General features: G+C 43.1%; 1 protein-coding gene across 6 annotated transcripts in view; it reads right to left on the bottom strand.

Moving 5' to 3' along the window:
• Positions 1 to 14091, bottom strand: part of HEPACAM2 (HEPACAM family member 2) — a 51935-nt gene that overhangs the window by 3296 nt on the left and 34548 nt on the right. For 4 of the 6 annotated variants that reach the window (XM_008261727.5, XM_017344317.4, XM_008261725.5 and 1 more), the window contains exons 5-9: positions 5256 to 5381; positions 5142 to 5166; positions 5012 to 5049; positions 3655 to 3728; positions 249 to 358 (exon numbers count right to left, since the gene is read on the bottom strand). In XM_008261727.5, the coding sequence (XP_008259949.1) occupies positions 249 to 358; positions 3655 to 3728; positions 5012 to 5049; positions 5142 to 5166; positions 5256 to 5381 (373 nt within the window). Of the gene's footprint in view, positions 1 to 244; positions 359 to 3654; positions 3729 to 5011; positions 5050 to 5141; positions 5167 to 5255; positions 5382 to 14091 lie in introns of those variants that run through there. The other 2 variants (XM_008261726.5, XM_002713804.6) reach the window with 1 other exon arrangement.

The following is a 14091-nucleotide window of genomic DNA, read 5'->3' as shown; positions in this document are numbered from 1 at the left end:
ACTGTTGAATCTGGAGCTTGGCTTCGGGGCCACAGGCCCAAGTGTGTGTCCCCAGAAAGTATTTGTGTATTTGCCCATTTTATTTCTCAAGATTATTTTCAGATGGGTAAGTGTTCTGTGCATTTTCAAACGTATAGAAATGATCATTTCCCGTTTCAATATCTTTCTTCTGCATCTTCCAATGCAGCCACAGGCTAAATGCTGAGCTGTTCTGCAGCACCAGGAAATGGGGCGAGATTCATACTTACTCAGGGTGATCTAGCTGTTGGGCAGGGATGTGCTGAATAACTTCATAAATGGTGCTGTGCAAGTCTTGCCCTGATACGCCCTCAGAGCCTCGGACAGACCTACTTGGCATCTGGAAAACATGAGATATGAAGAGCAGTTGGTGAAAGACTAGCAAAGGACATTCCCAGTATGCTTTTGAAAACAATGGGCAGTATTTGTGATTTGAGAAGTGTTTACCATTCTAGAACATTCATTTCCTCCTTGCTACAGTTCCCTGCACTTACCCTACGGGAGTTTGTTCAGCAGCATAGCTCTAAGCTCACAAGAGGAAGAGCTTGACAGAGCTATCACTTCTTTCCTTCTAAGAAGAAAGATGCCAGGACTGTAAAGGAAATAAAGCAGAAAGAAAAAATAGCAAAAAGGGAGCTATCAGGACAGCTTATTATCAGAAAGCATAAGTGATCATTTATTCTGCTACATCTCAGTTACCCATTGACAGTATTTGCCAATAACATGCCCAAGAGTGGCTTAAAAGAAAGGGTTCTGTACAGATTGGAGCCCTCATCCCATTATGAGTGATGAGAGTAGCAAGATCTAGAAAACACAAAGGGAGATGCTTTGGCTTGAACGTATAGGGCTCTGAAAATTGAAGTCTTAGGTGAGTGTGGAAAGAATACTACTGTGTTTGGTAAAAAATAAAAAACAAAACAAAACAAAACAAAGCCCCAAAGCAATTATCTTATTGAAACTGATGTTTGTGCTTCTTTATGCTTCATAATTTCCTCCTTCCTGTGAACACTGTCTTCCAATTATTTAGGCCAAATCTGTTTTTTTCACATCTCAAATGCTTTTTCTTTTAAATTCATATTCCAGCTCACTTCGGCCCTTCATATTTTTATAACTCAAAACAGTGAGAGACTCAATGCCCTTGGCAGGTCTGAGGAGTTCTCTTATCTCATCCCAACTTGACCTGCTAGGATATAATGAAACATTTTAGCTTTATGATTTCTGGACACCACCTGTTCCTATTCCACTTGCTAAAGCTCTCAGGGGCAACTCCGCCACATGTGATTTGTCCTAGTATTTCTGTGTCTAGGAGATTTGGGCTTGCAGTTTGCATTTGAGGTCAACTCTTGCTTTTCTTTGGCATAAGGTAGTCAGGGGCTATGGTATAAACAGTCTACAGATGATCCCTAATCTGCTCACCTAACCTAGCATTAGTGCTGTTAAAGAGTAAAGTGTCCATCTCATGCAATTGCCTTCTGTCTCATTCCCGAAAAGAGGTGTTAAATGGACAGTGAAATGTACAACAGGCAGAGACATGCTCCATTTGTACGCATGTCACAATAAGCCAAGAAATTATTTTTATTTTAAAAAACTTACAATAATTAGTAGTTCAATGTGTCTTCTGTCTATACTTCAACTTTGTGATTTTGGTTTTATTTTCACTTTCTCTTTTCTTCTTAAGGCCCTTGGATATGGCTGCTGATTTTCCCATACAACTGCCATTCTGTGATTCTCCATGGACTCTCTTCCCTTCTCCTCCTTGGGTTGCTTTTTTTTTTTTTTTTTTAAGAATCATTTTATTTATTTGAAATGAGGAGAGGGAGAGGGGGAGAGGAGGAGGGGGGAGGGGGCAGGGGGAGAGGGAAAGAGGGGGAGAGAAGGAGAGAGGGAGAGAGGGAGAGAGGGAGAGAGGGAGGTCTTCCATCTGCTGGTTTACTCCCCAAATGGTGTCAACAGCCGGGGATGGGGCAGGCTGAAGCCAAGGCCCAGGAGCTTCTTCCAGGTCTCCCACATAGGTGCAAGAGCCCAAGAACTTGAGCCATCTTCCATCACTTTTCCAGGTGCATTAGCAGGGAGCTAGATTGGAAGTGGATCAGCTGGGACTCAAACTACAGCCCACTACCCACAGGGCCTTCCTGGGTTGCTGGTTTTGATTCCTCCTTTCTTCCTGGAACCACACGGCATGGACAACTAAGAACCCCAGCAGGTTCCCCAGGAGTATTTGCTTTGAAGATGAGCATGGCTCCTGTCAAGTTATTCTGTTCACGACAGAAATAAGCAGGGCTGCTGACAAGTACTCAAAGCACCAGTTCTTCAGAACTAAAACCTTTAGAGCCAGTTGACGTCCTCCCAGTCAGTACCTAGGCTGAGTACCCCAGTCAGTACTCAGGCTGAGTACTCATTAATCACAAGGCTAAGTTTAAAGTGTCTTACATAAATCGCACTGCTTTCCAATGAATTCCTGGAATGAAAAGCATGCATTATTTTAAATAAACTCCTTGCTGCAAAAATTCCATTACATGTCTTCTTAGCACTTTAGTTTTCTGCTTTCCCATTTGAAGCCATGCCTTGGAGGGAGCTTCCTGCCAATGCAAGAAGCTGTTTGACATAACTGATCTGCCCGATTTTATTTTCATCTCTTTGGTTGTGGAACTGGAGCGTGAGTGAAACGGGCCTAGGATTGGAAAGGGCATCGCCAGGCCCCTGCAGGCGGCTGTCCCCTGCACCTGAGATGCTGTGGCTGCCACCGCCACTGACTGACACACCCTTCACCTGCACGAAATCCCATCAGTTCCTCTCCATTACACACATGGCATTTCTGAAGTCTGTGGCCAGGAAACTCACCAGGCGAGGCTTACGCACCAATGGAACACTCTGAACATGAGAAGGAAGCATTTCCTAAGGCAAACTGGTCTTTTACACAATGAGCGTGAGACTGTGCAGAGCAAGGAGTTGGTGTGTGGCCCCTTCCATAAGTGGACTCCTACCAAGGAAAGGGAAAGCTGGGGGGAATCGTCCTGTAGAAATCCACAGAAGTGCAGGAACATCCTGTGTGTCTGTTAACACAGCTGAGGGCTGAAAAATGGCTTCAACTGTACGGAAGCCTCCCGCTCCCATTTCACACACCTTGGGGTAATAATAAGGATGGAAACCTGCGTGCCACAGTCTGTGCAGCGTGTTCCCTCTGATGAGCACGAGGTGCTTTTGGGGGCAAGGCCAGCGATCTCTGCAGTGCACCCAAGAGATGGGGGGGGAATGAAGAGCAAACAGGAAGAGAGAGTTCTGTAGAGTGAGGAGCTGCGGTTATCAATGCGAGGTAGGAAGACTTCAACCAGGCTCTCCTGGCCCTCTGTTTATTCAGTGTTCCTGACCTTCGACCTCCCTACTGCTCTGAACTTCACGGGGCTCAGCAGGTCAAGATGCTTCTGAATTGGCATGATTGGCTTCTGAACTGTGTGCTGCATCACTGTGCTGATGCAGGCTGGGAGGCGTCTTAGCTCCCCAGAACCCAGCAGCACCATTCCTCATAGAGGAAGTGGTCATTTGCCCATGCTGCCCGAGTGCTCCCATGAGTGCTGCTTCCACCTGGGGTGGGGCACAGCTCTACCACGTGGTAAACCCACCACTAGGAAAACCAACCCTGGGAACACCAGAGGCATCCGGAAAGGCAACAAACTCATATATCCCGAAGTCGTCCAGTGCATCTTCATGGCCTGAAAAGGAAGCAGATGGTACTTACAAACCAGATGCCTTTGGATTTGCTAGTATTGTCTTCAGAAACCTTGACTGTCTTAAGTGCTACGTGTATAAAGCCAGTTTAGCATTTCCTAATTACCTGTAGTGCTAATGCCATTAAGCACTGTGGGAAAGCATCCCCTGCAAATTTGAAACGATTATCCTTCGCCTGTTGTAGGAATTGTGGATGGAGTATTCAGATACACACATGCAGGCAAGCTTGTGCTTCATCCCCAGAGACTCATGGACCCCAAGGCTTCAGGCTGGAGGTCACAGAAGCCTTGGATCCACAATAATATCTACTGCACCCCACCAGATCTCACAGAGACCATCAGAACACATGAAGAGTAAATAAACAACTCCAGTTGCCCAAGCTTATAAAATACAGTGCAATAAAAACAAACTCCTCTAGGCCAACAACTGTGGAGTGATGGGAATGGAGGTGATAGGGAGGAATCACATGGTGTCTGGGGCCCTTGCCAGCTCTGACATTCAGTCACTTGTAAGTGAGGCAGGGCTGGGTAAGAGGAAGAAGACCCACATTGATGAAGCATCCATGTATCATCTGAGGCACTCCACCTACATTATTTCCTTTAATTCACCTAGCAACACTCTCAGGGAGTTTCTGTCTCTATTATGGACATGAGGAAGTTGAGATCAGAAAAAAGAATTATTTTTCCCAAGAGGACTTAAGGGGAATGTGGCATGCAAGGGACTGCTCAAGTGACACCACGGTCTAAGCAAAAGCTCCATTGTAACAGCTGAGGACAAAGTCAACAGTGATGGTCGTGGGGGCCACACTGGGACAAAGGACAGAGCTGCTCCCTGTCAAGCCTCTCTCTCCCCTTCTTTTGGGAATGCAGCTGGCAGCATTAATTCTACCTTAGGAAGAAGCAAAATGAGAGAACCCCTTGGCATTTTCAAAGTAATAATAATGGATCCATGGACTAAGATTCAGCAGAACTCAGTAGCTGTGGGCAAGTGACTTAGTATCTCTGATCCTCACTTGTTCTGTCTGTAAAATGGAGTTGAGACTCGCTTAAGGCTTAGCCTACAGACTTGTGATTTTCATAAAACCAATGCAAGAGACAACACTTTGGAAAGTGAAGGCAGTCTTTAAGGGATCGCTGGTGTTACGTTAATGTGGGCTTTTGTTAATTTTATTACATTAATAGTACATTACATGAGTGCATAATCACTAATAGCAACATTATCAACATGCATTAATATTGATAATAGCCCTTTCCAGGCTGGTCTTTACCTGAAAATGTTTGAGCTTTCTTATATTCCGTTTCTGGCCTGAAAAGACAAATAAGTATTTCTGTCATGGATGATAACTGAAGAAAAATATTTAAGAAGAAAAAGTATTTCCATAGAAATATTTGTATTACCTGCTTTCTAGCTTCTGTTTTATAACTAAAACCAAGAGAGTAGAAAACACAGTCAGATATTTTTACCATCTATATATAAACCTTTCAAAGAAATTTTTTCTGATTTTAACCTACCTTTGTAGGGTTGATATTTTTTCCATAGAAAAAGAAGACACATGGATATAATCAGAAATAGTGAGATCCCAGTTATACTTGCTAATGGGGACAACGATTTCTCTTTCTGTGCAAACCTCTCCAGTCCTAAACAAAATGACAAATATATCGTTAGAAAAAAATCCCTGTATAAGTTGGCATGTATATGCTTTATCTTGATTCTTAAAATTTTCATTTACTTGGGAGGGGGATAGACAGAGAGACAGATAGAAAGCTCTCATCCACTGGCTCAATCCTCGGATTTCCACAATGGCAGAACTGGACTGGGCCAAAGCCAACAGTTGGGAACTCAGTCCAGGTTTCCCAGGTGAGTAGCAGGGACCCAGTCAGAGTCTGCATTAGCAGGAGGCTGGAGTGAGGAGCTGGATCTGGGTGTTGAACCCAGGTACTCCAATGTGGGATGAAGACTTCTCACTGTGCCTTGTCTTCAGTGAGATACTACTGCAACCACATATACATATATGCATACATATGTTTGTGTGTGTATGTGTGTGTGCATGCATGCATGACAGAGAGAGAGAGAGAGAGACATACACACACATACACACACACACCAAGGAAGGAATACATTTACTTTAGGAGATACAGGAAAGTCCATGGGAGTATCTGTGGCTGGCCATGTGGTGAGTGGCCCAAGGGAGGCCCTGACATGCTAAGCTGGGTGCAGCAAACCTATCACATTCTTAAGTGCAGACCATCAACAATTTCTCTATCACTTTCTTAAATGTAGATGTTATAGAGTGCAGCATCCTCTGACTTCTGAGACAGAGTATTTTCATCATCATTAATTTCACAACATTTTCCTAATTTTCACTGAGGTTTCTTATTTGATTGATGGGTTTATTTAGAAGTGTGTTACTTAATTTCGTTAAGTTAGGAAGCTTTGTAGTTTTCTCTTACCAACTCTTTGATCTCTTTCAAAGTATAATCCTTTGAAATTTGCTGATGTTTTAAAATAATCATCCAGTCATCGGAAGAGAGAGTGAGTTTCGTAGCTGTGTGTAAGTATTTTATGTTACTCAGGGTTTAGTCAGGTTGGCTTCTTTATTCCTACCAAGCTTTTGTGTGATTGGCCTATGTGTTACAGAGAGAGAGATGTTAAAATCTTCCACTGGGTGAAGTTTTTCTATTTTTATAAAAGTTCTCTTGTTTTTTGTTATATATTAGGTTTACTTTGAGGCTATGATATTAGATGCACAGAGATTCAAAATTTTTATATCATCTGGCTGGACAGATCACTTTGCTCTTACAAAATATCCACTTTTTATCTGAAATAATGCTTCTTGACTTAAAGAATATATCTAATTCTCATGTAAGTTATCTGATATTAGTATAACTATGCTAGCTTTCTTTTGACTATTTGTATAGCTTATTTGTTACTTTACTTTCAACCTTTTAGTATATGTACATATAAGGTGTGTCTATTAAAAGCACCAAATATTAGTTTTGAATACAGTTTTTTTTTTTTTTTTTTTTTTTTTTTACAGGCAGAGTGGACAGTGAGAGAGAGAGACAGAGAGAAAGGTCTTCCTTTGCCGTTGGTTCACCCTCCAATGGCCGCCGCGGCCAGCGCGCTGCGGCCGGCACACCGCGCTGATCCGATGGCAGGAGCCAGGAGCCAGGTGCTTTTCCTGGTCTCCCATGGGGTGCAGGGCCCAAGCACCTGGGCCATCCTCCACTGCACTCCCTGGCCACAGCAGAGGGCTGGCCTGGAAGAGGGGCAACCGGGACAGAATCCGGCGCCCCGACCGGGACTAGAACCCGGTGTGCCGGCGCCGCTAGGCGGAGGATTAGCCTAGTGAGCTGCGGCGCCGGCCTTGAATACAGTTTGACAATACTTGTCATGTAGTTAGAATATTCAGTCCACTAATACCCAATGTAATTACTAGAATATTTTGTTTTTTCCTTGTGCTGATATTTCCTCCTATTTATTATCACTATTATTATTTTAATTATACATATTCATGGGGGACTAGCATGACCATTTGATACATGTATCCAAAATGTGATAATCAGATCAGGTTAGAATCTTCATCTCAAACATTAAGAATTTTTTTGATTAACACTTAATAATTGTACATATTTATGGGGTACTGAGTACTATTTCCACAGATGTATACAATGCACACTGTTAAAATTGGGCTAATTAACACTTTCCTCTTTTTGCTATTACTTTATGTTTGGAGACTTGAGCTTCTCTCTCTTATTTGCTCATGAAACACACAGTAAGTTAATGTGAACTTCAGTCACCAGAATGTTGTAGAATGCGAGGTTTTATTCTTCCTATCATTGTGCTTTGGTACCTGTGATCCAGTTATCCATTGGCCTCCCTTCTGCCCACCCTTTCTAAGGTCTAATAGTCGCTATTCTATCTTCAGATTGACTTTATTTTTACTAATATATACATATGTATACACGATTTATTTTATTTTTTATTTGAAAGGCAGGGTTACAGAGAGAAAGACAGGGAGAGAGATCTTCCATCCACTGATTTACTCCCCAAATGGCTGCAATGGCCAAAGCTGGGCGGATCTGAAGCTAGGAGCCAGCAGCTTCCTCAAGGTTTCCCACATGGGTGCAGGGGCCTAAGCACTTGAACCATCTTCTGCTGTTCTCCCATGCACATTAGCAGGGAGCTGGTTTGGAAGTGAAGCAGATGGAACTGGGACTGGTGCCCATAAGGGATGCCGGTGCCACAGGTTGGCTTTACCCATCACACCACAGTGCTGCCCCCTTTACTAATATATTTTCATGTAGCTATATACTCTTATTATGTATTTCCTATATTTTTATTCCTTTTCCTCTCCTTCCTCATCTTAATTTGGATTAATCAGGATTTCAGTTGGTTCCTCTTTTCCTCTCTATTTGCTTATTAGTTATATGTTATTATTTGTCTCTGAGATTTTAAAGACTTTAAAAAATTCTACCTGCTTCTACAATGCAAGAATAAGTTCTATTTTAAAGATGGGAAATCTAAGATTCCAGGACTCAAGCTTGAATTCAGTGACATCTGGCTACAATTCCATGCTCTTTCCAATTTTCCACCTTGCCACAAACACACACACACACACACACACACACACACACACACACACAAAACAAAGCAACCAACCAAACAAAAAAAAAACACCCACAGAAATCCTCCCCACATCTTAAGTCTAATCAGTTCTACCAATTGAAGCTGCAACAACTAAATTTTTTCTCTTAATAATAGCATCTCAATTCTTTGCTGAAGCTGTAACATTTCCTCTCTGATTCAATACCCCCACATCACTTTGTTGCTCTTGACCTGCTCTTTCCACAGTCTGTATCATCCTAGATGTGCAACTCTGGGAGCTCCTCAAAACTTACTCAATTTAACTCTTCAAACATAAATTCACAGCATCCCATACTGTGCTGTGGTTGTCAATAAGATAAAGGCAAATAGAATGCTCTCTGAGACACCAAAGAGATTTTTTTTAAAGCAAAGAAGAAAAACTGATAAGGAATAAATAATGATAAATTTATCAGAAATAAATAAATAAAATGATAAGAAATACTGAATATTCAGATGGAAAGATTTCTGATATATGATTCAGGAATCACTTTTAATAAGTGAATTATTTATTGATTTTAGATATGGTGTTAAAATTAAAATGCACTAGGGGGTTGGTGTTGTGCCATAGTAAATTAAGTCACTACCTGCAATGCTGGCATCCCATATGAGTGTTGGTTTGAGACCTGGCTGTTCCACTTCTGATCCAACTCTCTGCTAACGTACCTGGGAAAGCAGCAGAAGATGGCCCAAGGGCTTGGGCACTTGAACCCACATAAGCGACCTTGAAGAAGCTCCAGGCTCCTGCCTTTGGCCTGGTCCAGCCTAGGGGGTTATGGCTGGGAGTGAACCAGTGGATGGAAGATCTCTGTGTGTCTATCTGTCTCTCTCCCTCTCTGTAACTTTGCCTTTCAAATGAGAAACAAAAAAAATCTTTTAAAATGTGCTAACAATATGCAGATAATATACAGTAAGATGTATGAGCATTATGTATATATATAACATATATATATATATATATACACCCAAATGTGCATTGTTCCCTGTTTACTTGGTGTGAATATTGGTAATAAAGAAAATTATTTTAAAAGCACAGCAGCATTTAGAGATAAACAATCTGTGTCCAAGAATCTAAAACATTTGTCACAGTCCGTGAGCTCTGGAGTTGAGACTGGAGCACAGCTTTTTCTGACTGCAGCTTCTGCCTTTTTCCTTTTTGCTGGTGATGAGTGTTTTTTGCAATTGGAGTGAAGGTTCCTCTAAGATTTTTTTTTAAGTTTATTTTATTTATTTATTTGACAGGTAGAGTTACAGACAGTGAGAGAGAGAGAGAGAGAAAAAAAAAAAAGAGAGCGACAGAGAGAAAGGTCTTCCATCCGATGGTTCACCCCCCAAAAATGGCTGTAATGGCCAGCGCTGTGCTGATCCAAAGCCAGGAGCCAGGTGCTTCTTCCTGGTCTCCCATGCAGGTGCAAGGCCCAAGCACCTGGGTCATCCTCCATTGCCCTCCCAGGCCATAGCAGAGAGCTGGACTGGAAGGGGAGCAACCGGGACTAGAACCCAGTGCCCACATGGGATGCTGGCACTGCAGGTGGAGGATTAACCTAGTGCGCCATGGTGCTGGCCCCTCCTCTAAGCTTTTCTAACATGAGACGACACATGCTTCTACTGGTTCACTCCTGAACGCAGACTGCCTTCACCAAAACTCAGGAATTGCAAGCCCTTCGAAAGAGAATTCAGAGGTAACTTGTTCCTTTCCATGTGCTGCCCAGTGCTTTCCCTTGAGTAAAAGTATCGTCACAGCTGTTCTTTTCTTCTTCAACCCAAAAGCAATGCCAAGGGTGACTACTTCAGTGCACTTCTTATTCTAATGGTGTCGTTTCCCACCGGCATGCACCATCTCTTTGCCCCTCACTTGTGAGATTCTGGAGTCTGGTAGCAGGTTTAATGCACAGTGACTGAATGTGTTCTAATAAGTCACATCTCCCTGCGCCTTCATTTGTAACTGATTATTCCTTATGATGTGTAGTTACTAACATGACAGAGTCCGCACTTTCTCTCTTACAGAGGATCCCGCCCTTCCCTTCCCCCACGGCTTCCTGATTTCCCAGATGGCTTCCTTATTGCCCTCTTCTACTTCCCCTTGGCCTCTGATTGCCCTACATCGGAGAACACCCACAGTGACCGGTGCCTGTCAGCCCAAAGCCTTAGTCGTGACAAAGGCCAAGCCTCCTCCCCATGCAGATGAGGAGTCCCTTCTCCCATAACGGGGATCTCTCCTGTTAGGTCTCTGTCTTGAACGTCTCCTGCTCTCCCTACACCACTTCTCTATCCCAGATCACACAACACTTACCAGGCCCAGCATTTGAAACTCGTTCCCTTTCACAAACCAGAGTGTCACATATGTCAAGGATCAATACAGTGTCTGCGGGGGCAGCTCTAGGGAAGTATTGTTCGCAGAGATGAATTTCCAGAAGCCTAACTGGAAGCCAAAACGGCAGGGAAATTCCGACCCAACGTGCACCGAGGATGTTAAAGGATCCTGGCTGCCAATGTGGACACTTGCAGGAGCTCCCTTCTCTCTCCTTGCTGAGAGTGGACACTCAGCACGCCATTCTTCCGATTATGTAAACATGATCGACTCATTTACCAAAGCCTGAGTGCAGGTGCTATTTGCCCCCTCCTTATGCAAACAAATAAAATGGAATAACATGTTAAGTGTAAATATGAGCAAGGGGTGTGGTATCCATGGCAGTGCAGCCCTGCTGTTTGAGAGACTGTACCCACGACAGGACAGCCATATGCTACCAGCCAGTGAGTCTGTTTCTAGATTAGAGGGAGTACTGGGCTCGTTCTCATCCAATCTGCTCATTGGTGCTGGCAGCCGGTTCATGTCCCACAGAGCAGAAGCGCCATGGTGAGGGGCGTGCTGTTTCTCACTCCACCATGGCCCCGACTCAGCACAGTGATGCTCAGGGGGGAGTCACTGAGGGCTCAAGGCCCGAGCACACAGTGGTACTGCCATCTCCATCATCATCTCCAGTGGACCAAGCAAAATACAGCTCCTGGAGATCTTTACGTGAGAAAGTTCCAGAAAGATGGAAGAAATTACTAAATTCATTTCCTGACCTGAGTTTTTTTATATTTTCTTCTTTATGAAAAGGTATGGAATATAAGTAAATAAATATAAATATTGTAGGTTTCTGGGGATCACATAAAATATGAAACATTTCTATTATGGGTAAATCTCAAACCAGGACCACATGGTTTAGGGAACCTTGATTATTTATAAATTTGAATGACTTCAGTAAGTCTAAACACTTGAATTCCATTCTGACCAGATGATTATACCTCCGGAAATATTTTCATTTTATATAAAGTATTGCATGACATAGTAGTGATTTAGATTCAGTTAGAAGTTTCAGGTAGAGGGGGCTGACACTGTAGCACAGCAGGTTAAGCCACCGTCTGTAGCACCAGCATCCTATATGAGCACCGGTTTGAGTCCCAACTGCTCCTCTTCTGATCCAGCTCTCTGCTATAGCCTAGGAAAGCAGTGGAAGTTGGCCTAGATGCTTGGGCCCCTGCACCTACATGGGAAACTGGGAAGAAGCTCCTGGCTCCTGGCTTCAGATAGGCCCACCTCAGGCTGTTGCAGCCATTTGGGGGAATGAGCCAGCAGATGGAAGGCTTCTCTCATTTTCTCTCCCTCTCTCTATTTGTAACTCTGCCTCTCAAATAAATAAATAAATCTAAAAAAATAAATAAATATCTAGGACTGATGCTATGGCGCAGCAGGTTAACGCACTGGACTGAAGCGCTGGCATCCCATATGGGCGCTGGGTCACGACCTGGCTGCTCCACTTCCAATCCAGCTCTCTGCTATGGCTTGGGAAAGCAGTAGAAGATGGTCCAAGTCCTTGGGCCCCTGCACCTGCGTGGGAGACCTGGAGGAAGCTCCTGGCTCCTGGCTTTGGATTGGTGCAGCTCCAGCTGTTGTGGCCAATTAGGGAGTAAACCAGCGGATGGAAGACTCTCTCTCTGCCTCTCCTCTCTCTGTTTAACTCTGACTTTCAAATAAGTAAATAAATTTCTAAAAAAAAAATATAAATACCTCTTTGTCAGCAAACTCCTGAAAGGGATATTTAAAAAAAAAACATAAAACTTTGAAGTAGAAACATGTGTATTCACTAAACTCTTAATAGAACTAATAAAGTCATTGTTTTTCAGTATACAGATGCTAATTTATTATTTCATTTATTATCTTGAAACTTACAGACATCATTTCAAGTTACAAATATTTTGTAACTGGTTTTTAACTTGAAATTATGCATATGTCATGGACAAACCAGAGTTTGCATATGTATATAGCGTTCAATTAGCTAAGGTGATGTGAAAATACACTCTCTGTGTGTGTAACTCTATGCATATCCTTTAGAAAGACCATAGTCCCATCAATAGTGGCAGTTACATCCTGGAGGCTCTATAATGGTTAAAAACAAGAGCTTTGAATTCAGATATTATTTTATCACTTACTAGCTGTGTGACTTTGTTCATTGTCTCTGTTTTCCTCAGAACAACTCCACTGAGATCCAGAAAGGTGAACTGATACCTCACATTAGGTAGGAATCACTGTCGGCCGGCGCCGCGGCTCAATAGGCTAATCCTCCACTTTGCGGCGCTGGCACACCGGGTTCTAGTCCCGGTTGGGGCACCAGATTCTGTCCTGGTTGCCCCTCTTCCAGGCCAGCCCTCTGCTATGGCCCGGGAGTGCAGTGGAGGATAGCCCAAGTGCTTGGGCCCTGCACCCACATGGGAGACCAGGATAAGTACCTGGCTCCTGTCATCAGATCAGCACAGTACACCGGCCGCAGTGCGCCAGCTGCAGCGGCCATTGGAGGGTGAACTAACGGCAAAAGGAAGACCTTTCTCTCTGTCTCTCTCTCTCTGACTGTCCACTCTGCCTGTCAAAAAAAAAAAAAAAATCACTGTCCGCAGATATAGAAGTCACCATCATTCCAGTCTTACCGCACACAAAGTTAATTGTCACTTTTTCTAGCCTTTTTCTCCCATGCTGGAAGTCCCCAATAACACATTTATCTTCTGTTCTTATTATTCTCTTTCTGTATCTGTGACCTTTTTCTTTGTCCTTTGGCTCCTTTTTCTTTGTCGGACCACACCTTGGTGCTTAGACTCTAGGGTTGGTTATGTATTTTTCTTTGTTGCCTCATTAAAAACAAAGCCCTTCTTTATCTGTTTCTACAACTGTACTCTGGCTACTCCAAACACCAAGTGGTTCTGGAAACATCGCAAAGCTGGGTACCTTACTCTCCTAAACACTTTCACATTCCTCACCGATGCACACATAGCTTGTTCATCAGCGTGGGTGCTCAATAAGTGCTCAGTTGATGGTTCCGTGTGATGATCATTTATAGCTGCAGGTCTGTATACACTTAGCAAAATTGCTGAGGTTCACTCATTTTGGAAACTTAGAAAAAATTAAATGCTTAGCAAAATACATCAATGCTATTCATTTTCATTAATTTTGCCACTGTTTGAGTTAAAGTTCTGTGGACATTTGCAGGTTGGAAAATATCTCTAAAAACCACAAAGAGGCACTAATGTGGACAACCCTGAATCCTTCTGAAAAATAAGCACCTGCTCTTCTTATTTACTATAATAACAGATGCCTGGTCTTTGTACAGGTCAAACAGGTTTTTTAGATTTTCAAAAGCAAATTATCTGACATTAGGCCTGGAGCTG

The sequence above is a fragment of the Oryctolagus cuniculus genome, chromosome 16 (genome assembly GCF_051225735.1).
Source record: "Oryctolagus cuniculus isolate XC-2025 breed Fujian yellow rabbit chromosome 16, ASM5122573v1, whole genome shotgun sequence".
Lineage (NCBI taxonomy): Eukaryota > Metazoa > Chordata > Mammalia > Lagomorpha > Leporidae > Oryctolagus > Oryctolagus cuniculus.
The sequence above is the reverse complement of the archived record's forward strand: the minus strand, read 5'-3'. Positions and strand labels throughout refer to the sequence as shown.